General features: G+C 26.7%; 1 protein-coding gene across 4 annotated transcripts; it reads right to left on the bottom strand.

Moving 5' to 3' along the window:
* Nucleotides 1–40: 40 nt before the first annotated feature.
* LOC114127127 (uncharacterized) lies at nt 41–27,114 on the bottom strand. 4 transcript variants are annotated; one of them, XM_027991265.2, is made up of 4 exons: nt 27,008–27,114; nt 26,738–26,891; nt 26,162–26,660; nt 41–1,000 (listed from the first exon to the last, which is right to left on the bottom strand). In XM_027991265.2, the coding sequence occupies exons 3-4, from the start codon at nt 26,208–26,210 to the stop codon at nt 408–410; spliced, it is 642 nt and encodes a 213-aa protein (XP_027847066.1). In that variant the 5' UTR covers nt 26,211–26,660; nt 26,738–26,891; nt 27,008–27,114; the 3' UTR covers nt 41–407. The 4 variants fall into 4 exon arrangements, 3 of the variants coding, with proteins under 3 accessions (XP_027847066.1, XP_050064118.1, XP_050064119.1); XM_050208161.1 differs by having other exon boundaries at nt 26,785–26,891; XR_007606419.1 differs by lacking the exon at nt 41–1,000 and adding an exon at nt 23,352–23,538.
* Between the last annotated feature and the right edge of the window lie 98 nt (nt 27,115–27,212).

Raw genomic sequence — 27,212 nt, 5'->3', positions numbered from 1 at the left:
ATAATAATACTTATATTTTAATAACAGTGACGTACATGATATTAAAATATTCGCAACAGCAGGTGTTTTTATTATTACATATTATGTATATAACACTAGGTAATATAGCCACACTACGTCATAGGCGTGCGTAGTTTGTGTCGTTCAACGTTGAGAATGGGACAGGAACGAGCGTATACATTATACATACATATGTTCCTTCCCAGTTGTATATAAAAATAATGTTGCACATTGCAGTAGTTTTTTACGGTGCTGGTTGATAAAACTTATAGATAATTGCACGTCACAGTATGGTTTATTATTTTTTATAAATATTTTTCAACATTCATTACAGGTATATTATGATTTATAGATGACGAAAATATATGATTATAACGAATAAGATGCTGTATTATGAACACGGCCGGCTAAAAACTATGTAACACCGGCGATATTAAAGTGGTGTAGAGAACTTTGAGTTTGTACAGAGACATGTACACGGCCAATTCTAGTTTTTCGAAAAACATGCTCACAGCAGTCAATATGATTTTTTCAATCATTTTCATGCCGCCGGTCCTCGGTCGAACAACGGCGATTCGGCCCGTTCGTCCGTGATCGTCGTTAACCCGCGCATCCGGCGACTCGTCCGCACCGTGTCCGAGTCTTAGACCCGCAGAAGCGACCGTGCTACAATCACCGTCGTGCCCACTTCCGGCGGAAGTGCCAGAAGTACTGGAAGTGGAGGCGGCCGTGGTGTTGCACAGTTTGGCGGTATCGTTGTCACAAGCAATCGTGTCTACTACGGCGGCCAATGGGTCAGTTGTAGCGATGACTGACGAGGCGGTAGCGATGGCCGATGACGCGGTGGCAATGGCCGACGAGGCGGTGGCGATTGCCGAAGACGCGGTGGCGATGGCAGAGGAAGCGCTGGCCACGGCCGAGGAGATGGTGGCGGTGGCTGCCGGCGGGGCATTGGCGTCGGCGGTAAAGACGTCGTCCACTGGCCACATCAGCATGAGTCCTGAGGAAAAGGAAAATTTCCCGTCAGCACACTTCGTATATTACCATGAAAACAATACATTATAATATATTACACATATATATCGTCGATTTTTGAGGGACCAAGAAAAATAGGTCACCACGATAACCGATTATTAAAATAACCGAAATCATCGTAAGAGTCATAATTCTAGCTATTTTTTTTTTATTATTATTATTATTACCTATTACTAAAAAGTATAAAATGTGTACATTATACTTATCAAAAAAAAGAAGAAAACCTCTTAGTTTTACTTGTCACGTGTTTTTTTCTTATAAAAATTATGTCATTGCATCCGTATGATCATTATAAAAACATCATAACAACCGTACAAATTAGCATACAACTATTATGAGTTTTTAATTTTTGTGTTATTAAACCGCTGGCATAAACGATTCTTACTGTATATACATATAACCCGTGTGCAATACTGAACTGATAAATTATAAGTAAGTAAACGGACCGGTATTACCTAATATATACTATGATGGTTTATTAATATGTACGCTTACCATCGTTTTTCGTTAATAATAATTAATTTGTATAAATTATGACTTAAGAAATTTTTTAGTATCTTTTTAGGTTACATATAATAGGACCATATTTTTAAGTACCCTCTGATTTATTTTTATGCTACCTAAGAAATGTCCTGTGGCGTTTTAAACTTTTTTTTTTACAAATAAGAACCTCCATGTCTATTTTAAGTTATTTAAGGATGAAAATATCAAAAATATAATATTTCAAATATAAAATATTTGAATTTGTTGATGTATATGAATCGAAAATCAATTAGATGGTTTTGAATATTATAAAACGTTAAGTACTAAAGGTAGTATTCCATAATTATAGTTTGGAAGAGATTATGTGAACGGGTGTATGGTGGGTTAAAATTTGTACTAATTGTTATATTATTTATAATATTTTATAATTTGTAAAAACTTTTCGCCTATAATAGTAGGTATTTAGGTACTGGACGAAACACTTCATAACATGTTTTATATTTTATTTCCTTATAATAATACATAAAGTTTAACTAGTTTAACTACCTAGTCAAGTAACTACTCGTCTAAATTTGGATTTAGATGAGTCAAAAATCTACAGCAAACAAGCGTGTTTCTCATTTAGAAAAAATACATTTATAACGTGTCACTCTAAATAGTATGAAAAATCTTTTTTTTTACTATGCTCTTTAGAAATATAATTTTTACAATTCTACTAATAATGATTTAAAACATAAATTATTAGTGAATACTGAGTATATTTGGTAAATACTCATCTGTGCAAGAAATTTGGTTATGGCATTGAAAAGAATAACTGCCGCCGTACGCATCAGCCCACATAAAAGATGCACTACCGGATATCGATAGTGGGCCCCTCAAAACCCTTATTCTAATTTTAAACCTTTTTTTAAATCATTACTTTTTAATAGTTGATTGTATTTTTATACTGTTAAAAATAAAATAACTTAATTAGACTTTCAAAAGAATTACGTTTTTTTCTATGATAGGTTCACACATTAAACGTAAATATAAATTACTTAAACAATTGTATTAAATTATTATATAAACTAATTATACGTATTATAGTCGCAAATATTTATTAAAATATTGTTAGGTTCTCAAAAACGAATAACCGAAGATATTATATTTTCTCCAAATGTTTATATTATCATTTTCTGTAAATGAAAAGAATTTCAAATATTTTGATACTCTACAGATTATGGATATATTATAATATATTATTATATTTATATTTGTACTGTTTCTTTATGCATATTTTAAATTTTTTTCTATATACATATTTATTCTAAAAGTTCAAAAATGATATACAAGTTTTCTCAATAGTTGTTTAATTATCTACTAAAAAATATCGAAGTTACATATTCACAATATATTTCTATAAGAATTTAAACTGTTTGATCAGAAAGTCACATTATTTTTATGACCGTTTGAAGTTCAATTTTTTTTATTAATTTTTATTCTATAGAAAATATTACTATTAATATATTTTCTGTATCTTATGCCCTTTTATCTAGTACAATATATTATGTTAATTTACTTAAACTTTTAACTTATACAAGTTATATAAATATGTTTCTATGACTAAAATATTACTAATTACTATAGATAGATATTCATAATCTAAAATACCATAAATAAGAATTTTATTTAATTAAAATAATATAGCATAGAAAATATTAATGTGTATAGTTTAAAAGTGTTTGAAAATATTTTTACAGGCTAAGCTAAAATACTGTATATTCTGTACATACTGTACTGTAATATATACTATATTGTTTACGTATTTTTGCTTAGCATTTGGCCAGTCGAGAGGAGGGTAGGATACATAGGTATTTTGATGTAACAATATTAAGTTGAGGAAATTGAATAATTTAACGATTTTTAATTTTGTTACCATGTGTGACGCCTACGTGTTATTCAGCCATAAAATAATATAACATATATCTCAAGCGATATAATCTAATTTTTCAATATCGTGTAAATTTAAAAATAAATAATTAGGAACTTGGTACTTATACTTAATAAATCACCGTAATAACCAAGGAGATGTGAAAAATGGTAAGAATATAATATTATTCTCAAGAGGCAATCCACTGATTATAAGCAAACCAGAGTTTACGCTAATTTATGCAGTTTTACATAAATTGTGCTGTTCACAATAAATCAAAACAAATGTTGTTTAGTACGTAAAAAATAAAAATATAAAGAATTACGAATAATTACTAATAATTTTAAGAATTGTAATTATAACGTTTAAGTGGTTTTTATTATATTGTTATAATATTGACGATATCATTATCATTATTTAAAAATTTAGAATCATAACAATAATTATTTAAAGAGATTTTTATTAGGCAAGCAAAAAGTGCAATAAATTCGCGAAATGAATCATCCCACTATTTTGAATTTCTCTCCTTATAATTACCAAAAATGTGGAAATTTGAAAATTGAATTTTTTTATTTAAAAAATAATTTGGATTAAATTGAAATATTTGGCTAAAACTATCTGTTGTGTACACTTAACGCTGATTCCATATCTGTTTTTATAATATTTATCGCTTTATCAAAACGATCGTATAACGTATACACGTAGGTCGTAGGTATACCTATTGCAGTTTGTACGTAAATTAAGCAAATTGTATACGTATTATGTTGTCTGAGTGAAACGACAGAAACAATTGTTATCAAACATATTTTATTTTTATAAATACGCACCAATATCATCTACATACGTTGAAAGATGTTTTTCTCGTTAAAAAACCATAATGGCTGACAATCGGCAATTATTCGATGTAAAAAATATTTAAAAAACATTAGTTATGCAATTCAATAATTTATCAGATGATAAAAAGTAATTTTAAAAATATCTTTTTATTTTAAGAATAATATCAAAATTTAACTTAACCAAGATTGAAGATTCAAGTAAATTACTATTAATTTTTCCTTCTATAACTTATCTATCGTATTGACATTTGATAACCAATTTTGTTAGTGCTTAGATACACCTCATTATGTTTAATGCTCGTATAATAATATTATAAATATTGTGTTTTATAAACGAAGTATAAAAACATTGCAGTAACGCCGTTGTTAAGGCGCCGGTCTAAATAATAAAACTTTCTATTCAAGTAAGTATCATCATAACTGCTGTATCTACAACTTTTACGGCTTAAAATAAAACAATATATTATTCTAGCACAACCATGGCGAACCCTACGTCATAATATATTATTATATGTGTAATTTCTGAGATTCGTTTTAAGAACTGTGGTAGAACAAATAAATTATAACAACGATGTGTTTGTTTGTTTTTTTTTTAATATAAAAACACCGTGCATTTCGGCAAAGGCAGTAAAAAAAGAAGAGTATCGAAAGTTTCGTAAGGAACCTTACTTATCCTGCAGTGACAGATATATATAAAGAGAGCAAATCAGTCAAGCCCGCTCTCCACCATAAATCCTCAATCCTCACTTTTTTTTTAATTGTGCCTAAACTCTAAAAACACTTTCTAGTAAAAAAAAAAAGTTTAGGTAATCAACTTAAAGCAGACTTCTAATAGAAAATTGGATCTAATTGGTACTTTTGAATGACAAAATTGAAAATAATCAGAAATTTTTAGGATAATTTTGAGGAAGTGAGGTGTACAAGCATTTGTTAAGATTTTAATATTATTATGAAATTAATTGTTTTTATAACCTTACGATTTTTCGCTTGGAATCGTTACCTATTTGTTGTGTAGGTATAATAATTTATCATTGAATTGAAATTGAATCGATTCATTATAATGCCTAAACTCAATAACGAGGTAATCTATTGACACCTACTGCACAACAGAGAGATTTCGGTTTCTGTTTTTGGAGTGGTAAAGGATTTCTGTGTTTTCTTTTGGTTTAAATGTTATAACAAATTAATTTGCCATGGTATGGTTGTATTATGTATTACAATTACCTTATATAAATAGGTTAAGGGGATTGTAATTGCGTCTTTTTATTCTTTAAGGAGTATTCGATAGGCAATTACTATTACAAGCGTGATTGCGTATCTATAATACAGCAATAGCTAGGCTGTATGAGTAGCAAATGATAATTTTGTGTGAGTATCTTCAGCGCCGCCAATGTACTTGAACCGTATAATATACACATATTCTTTCATTTCAAAAATAAAATATTTTGTTCCTACAATATATTATAATATTAACTAAAATCAATGCCTAGCGTATTTCAAATTACGCTTATTACTTAATACCTACTTGGAATTTAATAAAATAAATTTAAAAAATATGCCTATAAACTCAAATGATTTCAGGATCAAACCCTTACTATAATTTTGTCAGACTTTAAGATTTAAATTAACCACCTTGATATAAAAACAATTACATATCTCATATCTAACCTGGTGTAACTGTGGTAATTTATTATTTTAATATCTATTATGATTCTTAGTTAAATCCATTATAAATGTGTCTGTTCACTATTACCAATTAATAGACGAAAAACTATGTCATAATGTGCCCACTCTATTATTGCAGTAGTGTAATGACATGAGGAGATCTGCGTGTTGTATACTCGTATCCCTTCATGATTATTTTTAAAGACTGGAACATCAAATGTGTGTACTTAATTATCAATACTATAGTATTTTTAAATTTTTAATAGAAACATGCAATTCAGTTTTAAAATGTTAACCATTTTTTTGTTTTAAATAAAGTTTGAATTATTTAGGATTTTTACTTGGGAAACGTTTTTATGAGTTTAACTTATATTTCAAAAGTAGATAGTTTGAATTCTATAGAATATATATAATTTATTCTTAGATCAATAATTTAACGAACGACCTAATGGAATCATTTATTTGTCAGTGCACTTGTTCTTTTTAAAAAAAAAATCATACATGTTTAACGAATTCAGTTTTCAAGCGAACTCTTCAACTACCGGAAAGAAAGCATAGTGACACATACATAGTTAATACTTGAACTCGATAGGTACTTATTTCAGTACTCATTACTCGATATGGTTTATAATTAGTATTATACGAAGTTGGTTACTTGGTTTGTTCGAGTTTATAAATGAATGATGTATAAATTATTAAAAACAAAGAATAAAGGAAGTTCAAAATATCACTAACCAGTTCAATATTAAAATTATAGCATCACCTAATCTGAGTCTCCGGGGCTTATTAAAAATCTAATTACTCGTTATTCGTAAATCAGTTCAAGTATTGATGGATGTATTTTAGAGAGATACGAGTGAAGACAGAAGTGACTTTATACACAGACGTTATATTATAATACACGTATTTATACACGTGCATGGTTTATTAACGCATATTTGTTATAAACGATTTATACTTAGTGCCCATTGGAAGTATAATACTGAGTTAATGCTGTTTCAATTTAGATTTTTTCAAAAACTATTATTCGATAAGAATAATAAGTATATATCTTCTGCCTGATTCGCAATAATTATCGTAATTCCAAAAATTAATTTTCACGAAACAGCTGTTAAAATTTTTACATCGTATTAAAATGTTGCTAATTTATTACTTTACCCACCTAATAATTAAATATATTATGTAACTTTGAAATCATCAAAATCTCACCTTTTTTATTTTCTAAAACCGTCGGATGTTGCGTAATTTTAAACAAAAGGGTCAAAGGTAAAACTTCAAAGCATTTCAAAACATATCGAAACGTATCGGAAACGGTACCTACTGTAGAAAGAACTTGCACGACGTCCTTGTATAGTTTGTATAATAATAGTTTTAAACATTTGTTCTGTTCGACAGCGCGAAAAATGTCAGGTCAGTATTATAATAGTAATAATAATATTATGTGCGCATAAAATAAATAATAAACAGACAAACATATGGTGTTTCTTTACTACTGTAGTCATACTTGACTCGGTGTAAGTTTTTTTTTCGTCCGAAAGCAAAATGTCGCTCGTAGAATATAAGTGGCACCCGCTTGTGCGTACTCTTTCATCTCCAACGATCGTTATCATGTGTAAATGTTTATTATTATATACGCAATACGCTATAGCTACGTGCACGTAATATTATATTATTATATAGGTTTATTGTATCATTATAATAGCACACATGTATTATGTATAATACAATACACAGGACGATTCATCAGTCACGCTCACCCCCTTTTTCTTCAATGATGCGATTTTTCAAAATCTGATTTATTTAGATAGTTAGACTATATTTTTGAATTCTTGAGATTTTTCGTACTATTTAAAGAGTAAGAAAAAGTCAACCAATAGATAATTTATATTTTTAAAAAGGATTTTAGTTTGAAAACAGAAATTTCTATCACCACAAGACAATTTTTTATGCAGTAAGTACAAAAAAAAAACTCAATAGTTTGAATGTTCTTTAAGTATATTCAAAATTTGAATTAATTCATTATCAAAAGAAAAAAATGTAGAGGGTTAGATTTCTTAGTAAATCATCTCTTAAACAAAATGTACCTAATTATGGCAGACTCGAGCCATTCGTTATGCTTTTATTGAAAACGAGATTTGCGCAGCGTGATGCATATTATATTTATATGTAATATTATAAAAAGAAAAGCTTTCCCTTAGCGGACTGCGGGTAGGATGTGAATGAGTAAATTATATTTACTGAGTTAGTTGTATACCTATATGTACACGAAAAAGCTGTTTTTTACTATTTTAATTTGAACGGATTTCTTTGCGCGTGGCTGAACACTGAGAGGAAATACGATTTAAAAGGTCACGTCATGAATATTATATAAAAAGTATAAGTATATATTTTCTACATAACATAAGTAAATTACTAATGCCACTATATAATATAATAAACACGTGTACGGGATGATTCACCGAATATACTCGACCTCATTTTTTTCTTCGATTATTATTAAAGTATATTTATTTGAGTTCTGATTTTTCGGAATTTACTAGCAATATTATTCAAATTATCTATATATTAGTCAAGTAATTTAACTTGAAAATTTTCAATTACTTAGATTTATTATGTATTATATAATATTTAAAAAAAAATATATATATATATATATAAATTATATATAAATATTTTTTTAATTATTCTGTATAAACTTTTTTTTTGTTTCAAATAAGAACCAATTTTTTTTTTTTTTTAGTAAAGTAAGATGTTATAATACTATTGTGAAGCAGATGATTTTTTTTTTAATGTTTATACATCAGAATTGACATTCAAATGAGTAGTTTCTGATCGAAATTTTATGTATAAAAGATTATTTCTTTACATGTTACGGACCTTGTAATAATATATATATTTAAAAATCTATAACTCACACATTATACGGTATGGTAACATATTTTATTAAATTAATTATTGACACAAGCCGAAAAGCGTGAACACTGTATTATATTTAATTTAAACATTAAAGTAAGACCACATGTTTCTTCTTGGTAAAAGTCGGAACTCGATGTCCCACGGATAAAGATACAAGTTGACAAGCTCACGTAAACTCATTGCGATAACCCTCGTGTAATAGAATCGCCATAACCACGACACCCACTCTTTGTGATCAGAGTATATAAAAGGGAGACCGAGATAAGAGCTCAGCACATGGTTAGGGATATTCATGACAATCAAAGGTTGGTCGTAACACCACTTACGATCTTGTCTATCAGTATTTTGGAGTCAGGTCGTAACATCGCTCAATATCCAATAATAAGCTATATATTATATTTTTGAATCAAGTTTTAACGTTTATTAAACATTTTACTATACACTTCTACGTCACATATTCATTCTCGCGTCAATGTATAAATCAACTAATCGGGACGTAACAACTATAATTATTCCACATCAAATAAAAATAAATCTAATTTTTAGTCTAGTATTTATTACACTCAGACAGTCTTTAAAAACTATTGTAAAATGCTTAGACATATTATTCATATTATTCAAATCACCATGTACCTAGCCCTCACTTAGAACATCGTCACGGAGACACCCATAACATAGAAGCATATATCTATAATCTATATATTACAAAAAGCAACAAACCCTAAATAGTTCATAAAGTAATCGATTAAAGTTAAATTTTTACAATATTACTCATTATTTTTTTATTATTTTAATCAACCACAGCTTAGGTACCGATTTATAGTAAAAAAAAAGAGTGGTCAAGTGAGTAACGCTCTGCTGAGTCTGCTATATAGTAGGTTACTATTATGGATGTTTTAAGTTTGAATCCAACGATAGGTATATTATTGTATACGAAAAACGATTCTTAACGGAGATGATTTGTCAGCCTATGATATATTTTCTAGTGAATGGTGAAAAAGGTGGTTTATGTTTTCATGGCCTGAATACCCCAAGATTTAAGTTTTTTTTATAATTATTATAAGCCAATGTTATTAAACATCAAGCTCTAATAAAAAAATTATGCTTATGTATTATTATAATTTTTAAATCACTATATAAGACTAACTCATGAAGAACTTTGTGCTAAATGTTAGCATTAAAATTATCGAAATATTTTAAAAATAAAATTATGTAAAGTAAATGCCAATCTAAATAACTAATGAAATTTTTAAGAATCTAAGACTTATACTTTTTGAATAATAATAAATATTTAAATCGTTTGAGGATAATTCGTTATCGTTACGCAATTTCGTAAAAATTTAAAATTCTAACGCTCACAAGATTTTTCCTATAATGACGCTTCGAGTTTTCTTTACAGCTATTTAAAGAAAACTTATGGAAAACTTAGTGTTGAATTTTTTAACATTAGATATAAGTATAAAAAAATTATGAATTTTCAACTATAACATTTTCGCGATTTTAACAAATTTTGAAAAATTTGAACTTAAAAAGTTAATAAAAACAAATTTTTAATTTTCTAGTTTTTTTAGGCACTCAACATTTTTTATCAACACTTCAAAAAAAAAATACTCGGAAAAGTTGAAAATTTAAGTTGTTTATAAAAAACTCAAAAAAAGACAAAATATTTTAAAAAATTAACGGTCTATGAATAACAATAATATAAACATTTGGTGAAAATTTCAAATATTTACAGTGATTAGTTTTGGAGTTAGGTACAACCATATAAAAAAATCGATGTTTGCATAAATAACTTCCCGTTTTTTCGTCACTTTTTTTTTTGTAAATTTTATCTTCTATAATGCATCTAAATTATTTAATTTTCGACTGGAAACCATCCACAAAGTTAGGTTAGGTAGTATTATCTATAAGAAGTATTATCTTAACAAGTTATTATGTACAGACACAAAAAAAATCAATACATTCATCACTTGATTCAGAATCTAAATAGTGTTGGTTTTAGTCTATAGAGAGTAGTTCACAAGTCACAATTACTTATTCTATTTAATAGAATATATTATCCAACACCGTGGTCGCTGCGCAGAGTTGAATAAAAAAAAAAAAAGAAATCAGTGTGTGACGATGGTGTATATTACACGAGAGACCCAACTTGTATTCAACCAATGTTAGTTTACGAAAATCGACTACCCTATAGCCTAAACTAAATGAACCAATACTCGAAACTTTCACGAATAGCTCATTTTTTATTTGTAGATGATTCTGTGAAAAATTCAAGTTTATCGGAGTATTATGGCCTTAGTTATATGCTAAAGTATTGGCATAATTATTAAACAAAACGCTATGTTTTTCAAAAATTCCACAATGTATGTGCTTGTGCTGGCCGCGAATAAAATAAAATAAAAATAAACACTCTATAGTGTTAAACAAAACAATTGATAACCGACAATAGTATACAATATTACAGTATTATAGTAATGTTCTTATTAGTCTCAGATCAGCCTCGCGTTTGCTTTGACGTCTACGCCTACCACGTATTTAATCTATGTTTGAAATTATTTCAGAACCCGTTCTGATAGATAATGTACTGTGTGAAAATTGTTATACATATTACCCTCATAGGTTGGGAACACAAGGGTGTTATTTTATCGCGCGGTTAAGTCATGGTGCACGCGACATACAAAATAATGCAAATATTTATGTAGATATCGAGACATAGTGCATATTTTGGTTTCTTAGTTGTAGAGACATAGTAACTGCCCAAAGCTAAGTAAATTAACTTAATTAAAATTAAAATTAGTTAAACTATTGAACAATACAACTATTTAAATACATCCTTCTAGTAGCCGCCAAGTAAAGTAAAATTATTATTTACACTAAATAAATACACAAGGTACATTAATACAAAAACTAAACAGTTATAGATACTTCTATATTAATGAATTTATGTAATCATTTAGCCAATTTTTGATATCACAACTTTTGTAATTTAAGTAATTTTTTTTACTTAGCGATGTTATTACACGAAGCGTTTTTGATGAGATATTATTTTTACAGTTATATATAATCGAAATTAGTAATTTATCATAACCATTAAATCATTTATATATTTTCACTAATATTTTTCAACCACAGATTCTTTATTAATATATGTTTGAATAGATGTAATATTATTATTATAGGTACGAGTATATAGATAACAATTTCTTATAGCGGCTTGTTTCTTAGCAATTTTCTTGGCATGATCTTTGCACATAGATTTTTAGAGTCCAACGGAACATATTATCACAGAATACTTATTATTTTCTTTGTGGTATTCATATTTTAGTAACTTCCAACCATGAGCCATGCATATATCTTGTAGTATACCAATGTAGTTTTTAAACATTCCGTCACAGTTGATATGGTAGTTATGGTGCAGAGCTTTGTTTACAATTTCATTTTTGTCTACATTACTTATTGACAAACTAGTTTTTCATTTTCCATTTTATTCATTTTTCCTCTTTCATTCGATGAGTAAGTGTTATTGGTTCTATGTTGATTAATATTTATTTGATTTAACATTGAATAAGCTGTTTGATTTTTTGCAATTTTCTTGGTTTTACCTACGTCTTTTGATTTATAGGGCCTAGCAGAACATATTACGGTAAAAAAATGTTCTTTATTATTGTATTCACCCTCAATATTTTGACAATATTCATATTCTTTTAGATTCCAAGCACGAGCTACGCATAACTCTTGAAGTTTGCCGATGTAATTGATGGATTGTGCCAATTTAACAGTACTCTCTAGACATGGTGGGTTTGTTGAGTTCAGTAAATAGTCATCTATTTCAGAAATAAATGCCAGCTTGTCCAAAAATCTGTTCACTGCGTCATTTATCGCTTCATTGCTCGACGAACCATATCCATAAGTACCTAAGGATTTCACCACATTTGGCATTATATGTATAAATTGTATTCGGGAATAAATCCACCACGGAAAGCTTATTGTATTTTACTGACTTATCGTACTTAACCATAATTTCGTGAAGTCTGTAAACAGCCGATGAATATCTACTAACAAGTTGTAATCCATCGGGTTCGGCCATCGCATCCGTGTGCTTCTGTAGTGGTTCATGTAAACTATAACCTGTAACCTATCATGTACCGATACCATTCTATCGTAAAGAGTAAAATCCTTTCCTAGAAAACAAAATATTGCTATTTGAGATAGAAAATAATAAATATGCATTTTACGTTTATTATTGTTTAAGAATAAATTGCAGATGGACATTTATATAATGAAACAATAACAATCAATCTGTTTGTAGGCAAAATCTATGTACATTACCGTAGGAAGAATAGTACAATATATTAGTTTAATATAACGATGACTGAGCTATTTTACGTATATAATATAAAATATTATTATTATTGTGATCACCAGCACAGCGCTCCACAGCGGATGCAGTAAAATAAAACTACTAAATAAGTGTGCATTCGGTCATTTTCGATATTATCATATAATATAATATAATAACTTATGAAAAACTTTATATTAAATTTTCAAGTATTTTAACTCAACCAAAAAAATGTTATCGTTGTTTATAAAAAAAAAAAAACTTAACAAAAACGAATATTTCAGAAGTAATAATTTGTTGTATACTTTGGTTCCTTCTGTATACCCCGCAAATCCGATGATTCCAACTACCCCGCCACTGAAGCATTATTTCAACTAGTTTTGGTGTAGGTACAGACACACAAAAGCAAAAATAAAACACACATCATTTTAAAATCAATACATTCATCACTTAGTTCAGAATTTAAAAGGTCGTACATCGTCATCATAGGCGGATGATATTGGTGGTGGGGGAGGGGACTTTAGAAGGCTTAAGCAACCCCAGAATGTAATTATAAAGCCAGACGACTGAAGCGTCTAAAACGTGTGCTTACGATAATAGGTACGACAAAAATGTTAAGCCCCCTTCCACGAATGTGGCCAATTATGATCGCTACTTAAATTATTTTAATAAATTATCAAATTAAAATGAATATGTATTTGTAGTGTGTTGATTTAAATTTAAATTTCCTTAATCTTGTTAAAAATAAATTTATTAATTACTGCTCTTGAGCCTTGATACAACGAATTTTGATTTGGTAAACTCTTGATATAGACTGAACTTTTTTCTCGGTACTCGAAATTCATTATATCTAGACTGGGTCTACTAAATAATTTACAATAAAAAAATAATATGAAATAACCGTACTAGATGAATCACTTTTTGTACAGTACCTACTGTAAGTCATATTATTCGCTATAAGTACTATCCGACAACTCTGCTGGAAATATTTCAATAATTGTGGTAATATTATATGTTTTATATAGTATAGCTGATATTTCGTGGCGTAGTCCGTGACAAATTAAATTTACTCCTTCTTAAACTCTGTTAAATGTAAACTGTGTAGATTTTTAACACAGTTATTTGAAATGTTTTTACCATATATAAAATATAGGTCTAAAATTGTATTACATTACATTATATATTGATCTAAGTCCAAAATTGGCTAATGCGAACATTAACCTCTTAATAATATAACTAAAGTAAAAATTCAAAATTGTCTGTTATAACTTAACACTTTAGACTTGAAGGATGTATGTATTGGAAAATATTGCGTTTGTATAAATAAATCATATTATATATGTAAATATACCATCCATAGATGAAAATATATAAGAAAAAAATTTTAGCGTGTAACTCAAAATATCAGAAAAATATAACATGTTTAAATTAATAATATATTACATATATAAGTAATAATATAAAAATTTAAAATATAAAAGTGTAAGTTTATAAGCTATACAATCTGTTACTCATATAAGATACGTGTGAATAATTACTTGTATGAAAAAAAAATGCACGGTAATTAGTAATTACTAATTCTTAAGTGTTAATGTAAATCAGACTTAATTAAAATAATTAAATTATTAGATTGATTATTTATACAATATGTCAATAGTACAATGTTGTTAATACAAAGTTTTGGGTATTATCGTATAAGTGATTTTGATTAGTTCTTAAGGTATTGACATCACCGCCTTTTCAACCTTTCTGGAGAACTACTGAGTATGTTTACTGACGCAAGTACTTTGATTAAAGGATTTCTTTGATTTTGATTTTTTAACACGCATCTTTCGTAAAATGTTTTAGTTACATCGAAGACCAGAATGATGTCATGATGGTAAGATCGTTGTATAAGGACTAATTTGAAACTTAAAAGGGTGTTTTGGTTATAATTCGAAAGGTTTTGAACTGGAAACTTTGAATGTGGTTAGTGTTTGAGATTTATGCAGAGCTCCATAATTTGATTGCGTACGTCTATATCGGCTTAAGATAGAGTTTATAGTTTGGTAGTTTAATTGGTAATTTGGTGTGATTTGAAGTTAAAAAAGTGTAGAAGACGAAATCGATAATTTAAAGATAAGAGTTGCAGCGTTTATGTGAAGCTTAAAGCTAAAAGTAAAATAAAAGAAGGAAAAAGTAAGTAACAACTCTGTTGGTCTCGAATACACCGCGTAGTTGAGTAAGTCATAGTATAATATTTATGTATTATAAATTTATTATAATTTATTATAAATTTTAATCGAATGATAAATCATCATACACGGAAAATGATTCTAAACAAAGGCGAACTGTCAGCTTATATTACTAAATATATTTTATGATAAAGGTATTGAGTTTTATAATATAGATAATAAAAATATATCATACTGCTATTATAATACGGTAGGTTGAATTAGTTATTTCCAAAAATAATGCAATTTAAAATGTCATTGTATGTATGAAATGTAATAAATCACTAATGACACTAATGATATACATTAAACATTAAAAATTTCAACTACCATTAAAATAGAAACCAACAAATAATAGTTTTAAATTAAAACATAACTAAAATGGTTATTCTTTATTTAAATATTTTATTTAATTCATTACCTAAATTTTAACTTAAAATATCTATAAAGAAAATTGTGCATAAGTATTTTTATGATTTTTTTTTTTTTGGCTATAGTAAGAACTACTTGTGAGAAATCTTGTGATAAATTTGTTATTCTTAGCTATACAAATTGAAAATTTTATAAATTTTCAACTACAAAATGATTTAAAATTTTTCGTGATTTCGTAAAAATTTGAACTTTAAATGTTGTTTATACAAAAAAATCATTCTTATACATTTTAAATATTTTTTGAATAGGTAACTGTAATACAAATTTACGAAAAACTTTGTATTAGTTTTTAAGCTTTTACGATAAATATTTTATCGATTATTATGTATGAAAAAAATTGAAAATGTCTATGAGTAAGTAGCTCAAATAGAATCAAAATTATTTTAGCACATACAAAAAATGTTATTATTAATATTTAAATAAGTACATATAAGTATATTGAATGAATATTATATTATTTATTAGTAGTATTAAAAATCTTAATCTATATAGTATAACATAATGAATTATACAACATATTTTATAATACCTATAAAATATTTAATACGTACGATGAAATACGTTGTAATCATATTTTTTTGACTAAATCTATTTTAGCTAGTCAATGTGTATATTATACACAATTTCATAATTGTATTATTTTTTGTGGCTAAAGTTCGAATAATTGGCTAATGTGTACATTAACAGTAAGTACCTATAAAGTATGTGTACTGTATATTAAACAATGGACTATATATATAATGATCCGTTTAACGTAAGACACTAATTGTTTCAAAAACTTTTCTTTTTTTTTATATAATTTTTAGTGATTTAAAAGCAAAATTTTTCTTTTAACGATATCGCATTTTTTTTTTTTTTATTCTTTTTTTCCAGTGACATGCATTTATAGATGAGCAAAGTGGTTTTGTACAAAAGCTTCTAACAAAATGTTAGTTCCCTATACTCCGTTCCAGTGGCGTAGCCAGGATTTTTCTTCGGCGGAGGCTATCAATTTTTTCACAGCGGTGGTTTACCTAGGTTCCTCCATAAATGTAACATGTTGATGTCGAAACATTATTAATATATAACAAATAAAAAAAGCTATGAAAATTTAAAATCAGTATAATACAATTTAAGACTTGTAGCGTTTTTCATAGACCATTAAAATAATTTTTCGATTTTCTTAAAATTTCGGGGAGGGATGCAGCTCCCTCAGCCCCTCCCCTGGCTACGCCACTGCTCCGTTCGTAAAAACTGTTTATATCCATAGCTAATGCTAATCAACTATACAAATACTTCCTAAATAATATATATATAAGCTAAAATTATTTTTGATATATTAGTGAAAGTTTAGTCATGGTTGATCAACACGGGGTAGTCCACGCATCCTAGCCTCTTGGGTACAGTCGGTACAGTAAAGATTATAATATTATATTATATGTGTATTTTTTTTTTTATTATACTATGCTATAACTATTAACTATATTTTAAATGAATAAATGAAATGTAATAAACGAAGTATAACAATTAATCGAAACTAACTGTACTCTATAATCTGTATATCTAATGCAATAAGTGATAATATAATACCGGGCAAAAGTTTTGAGTTTCAGAAAATAATTTAATATCAATTATGATTTTAAAAATACCTTCTACGTGCTGTCATATAACGTTAGATGTCCAAGATTCAAAAAAAAACTTTTTAGGCATATTTGTTTCGTTATTATCTTGAAGTTTTTTACTCTTTTGAATGATATAATATAATACGTTTTTCATTTCATTAACTGAAGCACATTTGGAGCTTTTCATTCTATAAAAATTAAATTTAGGAGAAGTTGTGCAAATATTAAAGCTATAAGAATTAAAAGTTTAGATGAAAGGAGAAGTGGTTCAGTAATTATTTTTATGGGATACCTATATCCTTTTTGTACGACTTAATCCATTCATCTAAATGTATGTTGTCATTAAAACGGTAAATGTTTTTGATATAACGAGTATCTTATTTTAAATGGATTATCCATTACATGCATATCAAGCATAGAAAGATATCGTAGAATTGGTCAAATTGTAGGAAGGACGTTAGACGTTAATAAACGAAAGTGTAATATATTGGACCATAACGCTATAATAATTCACGAAATCGACACATACCTAGTAGGTACCTAAAACCATTTCCCATATTATATAGAATACTTTTTTGATGCATATACGAGTGCTTAAACAGTAAGTATATTATTTTTCTTTAAAAAAATGCACCTTCAACTTGTCATTATTGTGTTATTGCATTATCTATATCAATGACAAGAGTCGAGGATGCGGTGACATCCTTTGAGCGTAATAAATGTAAACGTTTTTATACGTGTTTTAAATATTGTATAAACTATAAATCGCCATAAATTTACTCGTGTTTTAAGCGTGTGATTAATTCACGGTATTAATAAATATACACTATAACCATAATATTATAATATATTATATTTTATACTGTAGGTACCTACGTAAATTCACTCAACATTATTATGCTATAAATTATAAATTTAAAGTTTAACGACGGATTTTTACGTCTCAAAGCTGAAAATTCTTGTCCCATGAAGGATATGTATAGTTAGTACACTTGTGTGTGTATGTGCAGTTTTTTTTTTTTGTTTTTATTAAAGACAAATATTTACTTTATTTTATGTCGATTATGTGATGATGGGTTGTACAAAAGAATATTATAATAAAATATGTTTTAATATAAGCTATCGATAAACTGCAAAATGATCGCATGATTGTCATATTATTACTTTCTGCCTATATAGAACGATTGGAAAATGAACATTTGACCTCCAACCGATGATATTTACCACGAATGGAAATAATGAAATAATTTGATGCCTTTAGACAACATAATAATAGTAATAATAGTTAGTTGATAACTATTTACATTTTATATTTATTTTACTATAAAAATTTTAATGAATTGTTTATTATAAAAATGTTTTCTTAATATTTTAGTTGACAGTAGTAGATAAATAAATTATTGTTGATAGTTACATTTACACATGTACATTGAAATTATTTAGTTGACAATAATTAATGTGTACTAAAAATGCCATACAAATAATACCGATATATGTATTAAAATTAAACGCAATAATTATATTATGCATTATTATTAAAATGAATATAAATAGACAAATAGTGTAAACAGTTATTGGTTGTCAAAATAACATAATTATATAGTTCACTTTTGTTAAGACATACCTAGTAAGAGATTTGATTCTTGTCGCTTCCTGGCTAAAATTTTTTCAAGCTCTATCAAAATAATATTTTTTAAATTAATTGGTTATAATTTTGTACATATATTTTTAATGTTAAGATAAATTGTACTATCATAAAATCATTATCGATGGTTGATTATTGTATAATATTTTACGTCCAACTCGAAAATCTCAAAACTTACAATGAAACCAAATAATTGATATATAGACCGTCGAGGATTATTAAAGATATTATTCATTATTATCCCGTTAAAATAATAAAAAAGAAGAAACATTATCTTAAAAAAGCATAAATGCATATTGAGTATTATAATAATATTACACTTAATAACGAATAATACACACGAAATACTATCAATATTCGTAATAATAATCGTTAGGTAAGTATCTATGTATGTTTAATGTAGGTTAGTGTTAGGAACATTTTCCTAGTGGTGAATTGGTAATGGGGATTACCTCCTCTTAATATTTACTGGGATTTTGGTCTATCATATCGTTATAAGTACCGTCGGACGTAGAATATTCTAGTTTTAGAACGATTACATATCCATAATATATATTTGCTGTTACGTACCTGTAAAATATATATTTTTTCCAAGAAGAATATTTTTTTTTCGTCCATCAAGACTGCAATAAATGGTGCCAAACGAAACTTCTAACTAACGTTTATCCACCGTTGTATAATATAATGTAAGTAAACGCCACATTTTAATAATCAATATATACGTATATAACGAATTGTAGCAAAATAATTATAAATAGCTATTATGCATGAACAAATAGTGATGATATGAATGAGGTATCAGCTATACCTACGAGTATTAAATATTATAGTGGTTTCAATTATAATATATATTATATACACTCGGAGAACCGCAACCATGTATAATTCCCACGTGTACGTGACTTACACGCTGGTTGGCTTTGAAGTTTAGAACTTATAATACTTGTATATAATATACATAATGAGCACATATATATTATACTCGTATGTTTATATAGGGGAGGTATAATTGACTAAGCTCTAAATAATTATAAACATGATGTAGGTAATACCGACGGCAATATTATCCGGTGATCCATTTAATGTAAGACACTCGTTATTTAATAGCTAAAACTAAACGTCTTTGAAAATACTTATTTTATATCGTTAAAAAACAAAATATTTTTTTAGCTGTTTACTTTTTTTATTGGCAACATCCATTCTTTATTCTTAAAAAAATTATAAAATTGTATGACAGTAATTTTTTTGTAAACAAAAATAAAACTAACATAAAATATTATCAATAACCCATAAGGCCATAAATAGTTTAAAAATAATGAAATTGCAAGTATCTACAGTTATAAATAATATGTTTTTAAATTACAACAAAATAAGAAAACAAATTTTATCGAAAACTGGTTTTGTGCAAAACTTTCCGTTTTCCTCAACAATAATAGTTATAAAAAAACTAGCCACTACGAAGTTCTTTTACTCTCCAAAGTACCTACTAACTAAATATTCATTATTCTACTAAAAAATATATCATCAAAGATAAAAATTTAATCACTTTTTCTATTGTAAAATACTCGTAGCTCATAAAATCATAAAATCTACACTCATCGTTGTAAAATCAATACATTAATATAATGGGTCCGTTTAAAATCTATTAGAGAATAATATTATATACCCTATAATCAGTGTTGTAATTTTGTAAATTTTTCACAAAATTCAATTTTATTTTTCAATAAATTATTAATAATTAGCGTGGATTAAATTATCGAACTTTTAAGAACGATTTCTGCAGATAATGTTCTTTTCTACAAACTTCAAACATTCGGGGATTTTATAACAATTTTAAGACACTTTGGTTTTAATTAGAGCAAAAATATTTTTGTTAAAAACACTTAAAATGTATACATACACATTACACAATCACTAAATTTAGAGCAGCTCGTTCTGTTAACCATTATATGGTTTTTCTGGGTATCGTCCGTTTAATATAAAATAATATAAATAATATTATAACAAAGGTAGCGCCTCATTAGAACACAACAGATCAATACAATATACGATGATAATTCAGTCTACTTAAGATTTTAGTACTTCAGTTTATATTAGCTCATAAGAGACCGTCCGGGTAGCAACAACTTACTAGGAATTCATTAGAAAACCAGCTAGCGAATTCCTTCATTCACTTTATATTTTGATAAAAAATACTAATTAGTCAAACAACATCAAGTATCTGTAACCTACTTACATAATATAAAAGTATTGGACCAATTTAATTGTGTTTAGATCGATTTTAATTTTAAGTCAAGCTTAATAAAATTATTATTAATTATAATACAGGTTGGAACTCAGGTGGATCTATATTATGTGTACATAAAACCAAACTATTTTTATTAATTTCTACACTATAGACTCTATTGAACTATTTTCCATAAAAGTTAGATCAATAGGTTCCTCGAGACTTGAGTGGTTTATAGCTTATTTTGTCAACTTCTATAAAGGGTTATTGGATGAATCATAGTAACCAAAGCAAAGCAATAATATAATAATAATATTTATAATATAATATATAATTTATAATATTTAATAATTAGTAGAAATATGGCATATAAACATTTTTAAAAGTACATTTTATGAAAATCGAAAGTTTTTTTTGTTGATATTTTAATTTTGAAACAAGTTAGGACTTTAGGTGGATTTTTAAATATTTAAATGGTTTTTTTTTCACATAAATAACTCATTTTTAAAATAAAATATCTCAAAACTACTTCCAACTAATACAAAAATATATAAGAAAGGTAGGTACATATTTTATTGTTTAGTAATATTTACAATATTATCTATTTATATTATAAGCCACTATGACTATATTATAAAGATTCAAAAGTTATATGTCTACAATTTTTAAATGATTATTTTTATACATATCTTTTAAAATAAAAACAGTTTTATACAATTGTAATATCTCAATACTTAATAATTAAGGAAACTGAAGCAGTGATTTACTAACATACGTGCAACAAGAAAATTTAAATGTGTTATTTTCTAATGCCCCTATTTATCTTAGATATACCTTATTAGTTATATATTAAAATATATAGATAAGATCATACTATATTTTTGTTTTTATCATATAAGTCCTCAAAAATCATTAAAAGTAGATATCAAAAAATTGTGATATTTAACTTTTTGAAAAAAATAAAATCAAAAATTTAAGAAAGCCGATCACAATTTACCTTTACCTAAAATTAAAATATTTTTTCATAGTTTTATCTCTTTCTCTGAATCCACCGGTAGATGTATTGAAAATAGAACACGTCTAAAATTTTATTGTTGTTCCTAAAAGCTAAGGGGTCGCATCCAATTAAGTGTATCATCTCATAGGTAAGTATGACTATCAATTTTATGTTCAGCAGCTCCAATTTTGAGTTGTAGTAAATAAACAAGTAGTAGTTAGTACAATGAGTAGGTATAAATGTAAAATATTACAATTTACAAATTATCATGATTTACTTAAAAATTAAAATATAAGAAACCCCACGCGAAAACACATGATATAATATTTCCATTAAATTTTATAATAAGCTTCATTATTGAATGTAATTATATAATTTTGGAACCACTAAATTAAATGTTGACATCTTGTACGTTTGTAAGACTAAGACATCAGAATAATAATATGATGGCGCGTCGCACCTTGGAACTCGACATTATTATTATTATTGTGTCAAAGTCCGATATGGTGTCATTTATTTAGAGTGTTTGTAAATAATATGATTGTAAGATTATGTTTAAAATATTTATATCCTATTCAACGCGTATTTAAGTGTATGGGCAGATTTGAGATAAGATGTCGACGTGTGTGCAACAAGTGCAGCTGGTACAGCGTTATCGGAGGACGGACCAAGGTGATTCGTTTTTCGAAATGATTTTATTATGATTATAATACATAAAATAACAATAATTTAATGTTTATCGAGTGCTAACCATGTGTTTATTTTCAACATTTATGTCGGGAAAGAGATAAAATGTAAACATATATTAAACAAAAACTGAAATATCGCCCAGATGTAAGCTGAACACATATTCGTTTTTTATTTTCACCGGACCTATGTATATAGGTACTACTGGAACATGTTTTATGGCGGTACAGGGAATGCGAACACTAACCTTTATTTTTACTAATTTTACTGCATTTTACTAATACAGAACAGTATAATAACAATATATTCAAATTTTAAAATTAAGATGTATCCATGTACCTAATATCTGGTACTATCTGACAATAGTTTTTGCATCCAAAGAAAAAGTTTATTTATTGAGTAGTGAACACCTGATAGTAATAATTACGCTGACGGCGTATGTATAAGGTACCTTTTGAATGAGTATTTTTTACAATTTACTTTTTATTTCATAGTATTGAATTCTGGTAATAATTTGTCTTGAATATTTTTTATTCTGTGTGTTATTTTGAACCTAAATAAAAATTCGTTTGTTAAATCTATATAATGATTTTAAAAAAACACTAAATATTAATAATAATTAATATATTTTTTTGTTTTTTCCATCAATATTATATTATAATTTTAACAAATAATAAATTTAATACAAAATTAATTTGTTTCTCTTAACCATTTACCTTGTCAGGACAAAATTATATTTCACATTTCCCATAACATAATATATACTATACAGTTTACAATGTATACTATACATACATAGTAAATGTTGTAATAACGAAAACACATTTTTTCGCGACTAATATATCGTTGCATGTAAAATTGTATTCTATAGTTTGACACTTTTTATTAACCTCTAAATTAGAATTTTTCGAGTCAAATACAGTGACTATCTTACTATAATAACTATATTACCTTTGCTTAAACAAATACTGTAGTTTTACTTCAATACAGAATTTAAATTATGAAAATAGATACATTTTTTACGTTTTTAGGTATTTAAACTTATAAAATATAAATGTTTAACGATGTTGCACTTTCAAACGTTATTTAAACATTTAAATATTATGTTAAAAATAAAAAACAAAATTGTAATCACCAATGAAATTAAACATAAATATAAGATTTACCTAGTTGATTACAGAAATAATATATAATAATAAAATCTAATAAGTATATTATTTAATAAAAAACAAAACCAAAATATTTTAGAAAGTATTAACTATTATTGTTAACAGAAGTTAGTCAATTACAAATTGATCATAGGTACATCTATAACTCTACAAGTTTAACGAAAATGAATAAAATCGAAATATTCATTGAAATTATATTTTATAATATAAATGTTCTAGGTTTGATGTAAAAAAGTACAAATATTATTATATATATATAAATATTATTATTATTTATTTGTATTTTTTTTTTAATTTACATATTTTAATGAGATTTTTTTAATTTTTCTTATGATTTTTAAATATTTTTTCCGTTATAACGTTTTAAAATTGGTTTAATTTGCTATTATATTTGGTATAACGAGCTATTATACGAGTATGATTGAATGATTCGAAATATATGAAATATACGAAAGTAGTAGTGTTTACGTATGTATTAAAATATATTATGTTAATAGTTAAATACTCCGTTGATTATAAAAAAAAAATTTCAACTGATTTTTGTAAATATTAAGTTTCGTGATATTTATTATACTTCTAATTTAGGGAACAATGAATTAAATTATGCGTCACAACTCATAATATTATACTATTTCTATGAACTCGAAATCTTACAAATTCCACATCATAAATAAATATAGCTGTTTAATTCATTTTATACAGTCATCAAAGCTGGCGCTATTTATATTTAAAAAAAAATTAAAGATTATTTACTTGGAAACGTTAAACGTTAATTCTTATTAATAAAAGCTTTTTCGATTTGTCGAAAATAATTTTTAAATATTTTTATATTATTTCGTTTTACCTACGCTGGAGCAAATTATATTACTTAAAGTTGTATATTTAAGTTATTTCAAATATGTTTTGTAAAATAAAAGAAATGCATTTATTTTCTTTAACAAAATGGCGTGTTCATGCTGTGTGAAAAAAAGACGAAAATAAATATAAATGACATCAAAGACCGTCTACAGAGCAACTTCTCTGGTTTTTATTTATAAAAATATCACTATTTGTTGTATATTTGTGAATATTTATTTTTCTAGTACGAAATCGAATATTTTATACAAATTTATTCATATAACAAATGAAAAATATGTATATACAACCAACTGCTTTGCATTATTTAAATATAAAAAAAAAAATAATAGAAATCTTTTTTAAGATTAAGAATTAAATGCAGTTACTATTGTTTATAATAATAATGTATGATGGTTTATATACAGCTAAAAAACTAAAAATCGTATTTTTTTAGTTATATTGTTAAAATAATTTGAATCAAATATTCGAATACCAATGACAAAACAATGAAATATTAAATTTCAAAATACCTAATGAAATAATAATCTTAGAAAAAATAGTGTAAAATTCTTACCTACCTTATACCTACTTAAGATTCACAATTAAAGAATATATAACTTTAATTGGAAATATATAGTTAAAACTTAAAATACATCATTAATTATTCAATTATAAGCTATTAAACTTTTTAAATCAAATGCACGTACGTACAAACGTAATTAATGTGAAATATTTATAAAATAAAAGTTAAATAATTGTTTATAAAATACATATAAAAATTTGTTATTGAGAAATTATTAAAAATATCATAAAAAGTAACAAAAATGAAAAAAATGACTTAAGATATGTAATAATAATACAGAAAAATATAAAATAAAAACACCAAAATTCAATTGGCCATAACCTAATTAAAATTCTAAGTTAAGGAAAGTAATTATTACAGAATATATAATAACTTATAGTACAATATATAAAGCATAACGGTTGCTCTAATGTCGACTAAAACAATCACGACTCATGAGCCATGATGAAGTAAAAGACCTATAGCCTCCTCAGCCACCTCTGGGTAATAACATAGATTAAATATACTATGTATACTATTTACATAGTATGTACTATATATACTATGTATATTTAATCCATGGTTATAATGTCTATAAATCGACTCACCTGCAGTGATTGGTACAACAACTGCGTACAACGCGTAAAATCGTTTCATGTTTGAAAATCGTCTTGCAAAATCGCTGGCGAAGACTAAACATCTGCTGTCGCATGTACTTCACAATGTTGTAGATAGATACCGATAATAACGACTAACTGCGATGTGCCTATAACTAAGTTTTGTTTTGCGTGTGCATCAACCGAAATTGGGAACGACAAAATAACATCGGTTTGCTCCGACCGCCAAACCACTAATGGAGGAAACGACAATATATCTCCGAGGTCCTCGTCTTTTATATCTGGTGTCCAACGAGTCCGTCAATCTAGCCGTTATAACTACTGTGGGGCGAGCCGGAACGGTTGTGATGTGACAAAATCGAATTGATCGACCGCTAGGCGTTTTCTCATCATATATACTTACCAATATATATATATATAAGTATTTTAGGACGTCTCTGATGGACAATAATTATAGATAATAGCCGATTTAACGTTCCATATATACCTTCTATAAATTAGGAATAAATAGTAACTATTGCGACCTCATATAGTTATATTATATTCTACAAGTAGCAGTAGCTATACATCTAAATAGAACGATCACTCGCGTGCAGTTATTTCTGTTTATTTACTTTTTTTTCGGTGGTGAGACAAAGCAGTGCACAGTGATAGAAACGCTACGCGTTGTTCTATGATACGATCGCTTTAAGACAAGAGTACAAAACTATTATAGTATTCTCTGAAACGAAAAACAAAATATTTGACACTCAAATATAGGTATAATTGTGATGTGAATTTTACTATTAATTACATTTTTTTTTTTTTTTTTTTGGTAATTTAATAAACACATTTTACCAGTAAATTTCCAAAATGTATTGTAAAATTGTTAAAATTGTATTAAACATAATTTATAGTTTATAGTGTTTATACACATTCAATTATTGACACAATATTATACAAAAAAAAAGGTAAGTAAAACATAAAATAACAAAATAGTACTTGATCCCATCGATACCATAAAATTAAACAAAAATAATAACCATTAATCATAAACCATGAT

The sequence above is a fragment of the Aphis gossypii genome, unplaced genomic scaffold (genome assembly GCF_020184175.1).
Source record: "Aphis gossypii isolate Hap1 unplaced genomic scaffold, ASM2018417v2 Contig00007, whole genome shotgun sequence".
In the NCBI taxonomy this organism is placed as follows: domain Eukaryota; kingdom Metazoa; phylum Arthropoda; class Insecta; order Hemiptera; family Aphididae; genus Aphis; species Aphis gossypii.
Note: the sequence above shows the minus strand (reverse complement) of the source record. Positions and strands in the feature narration are given on the sequence as shown.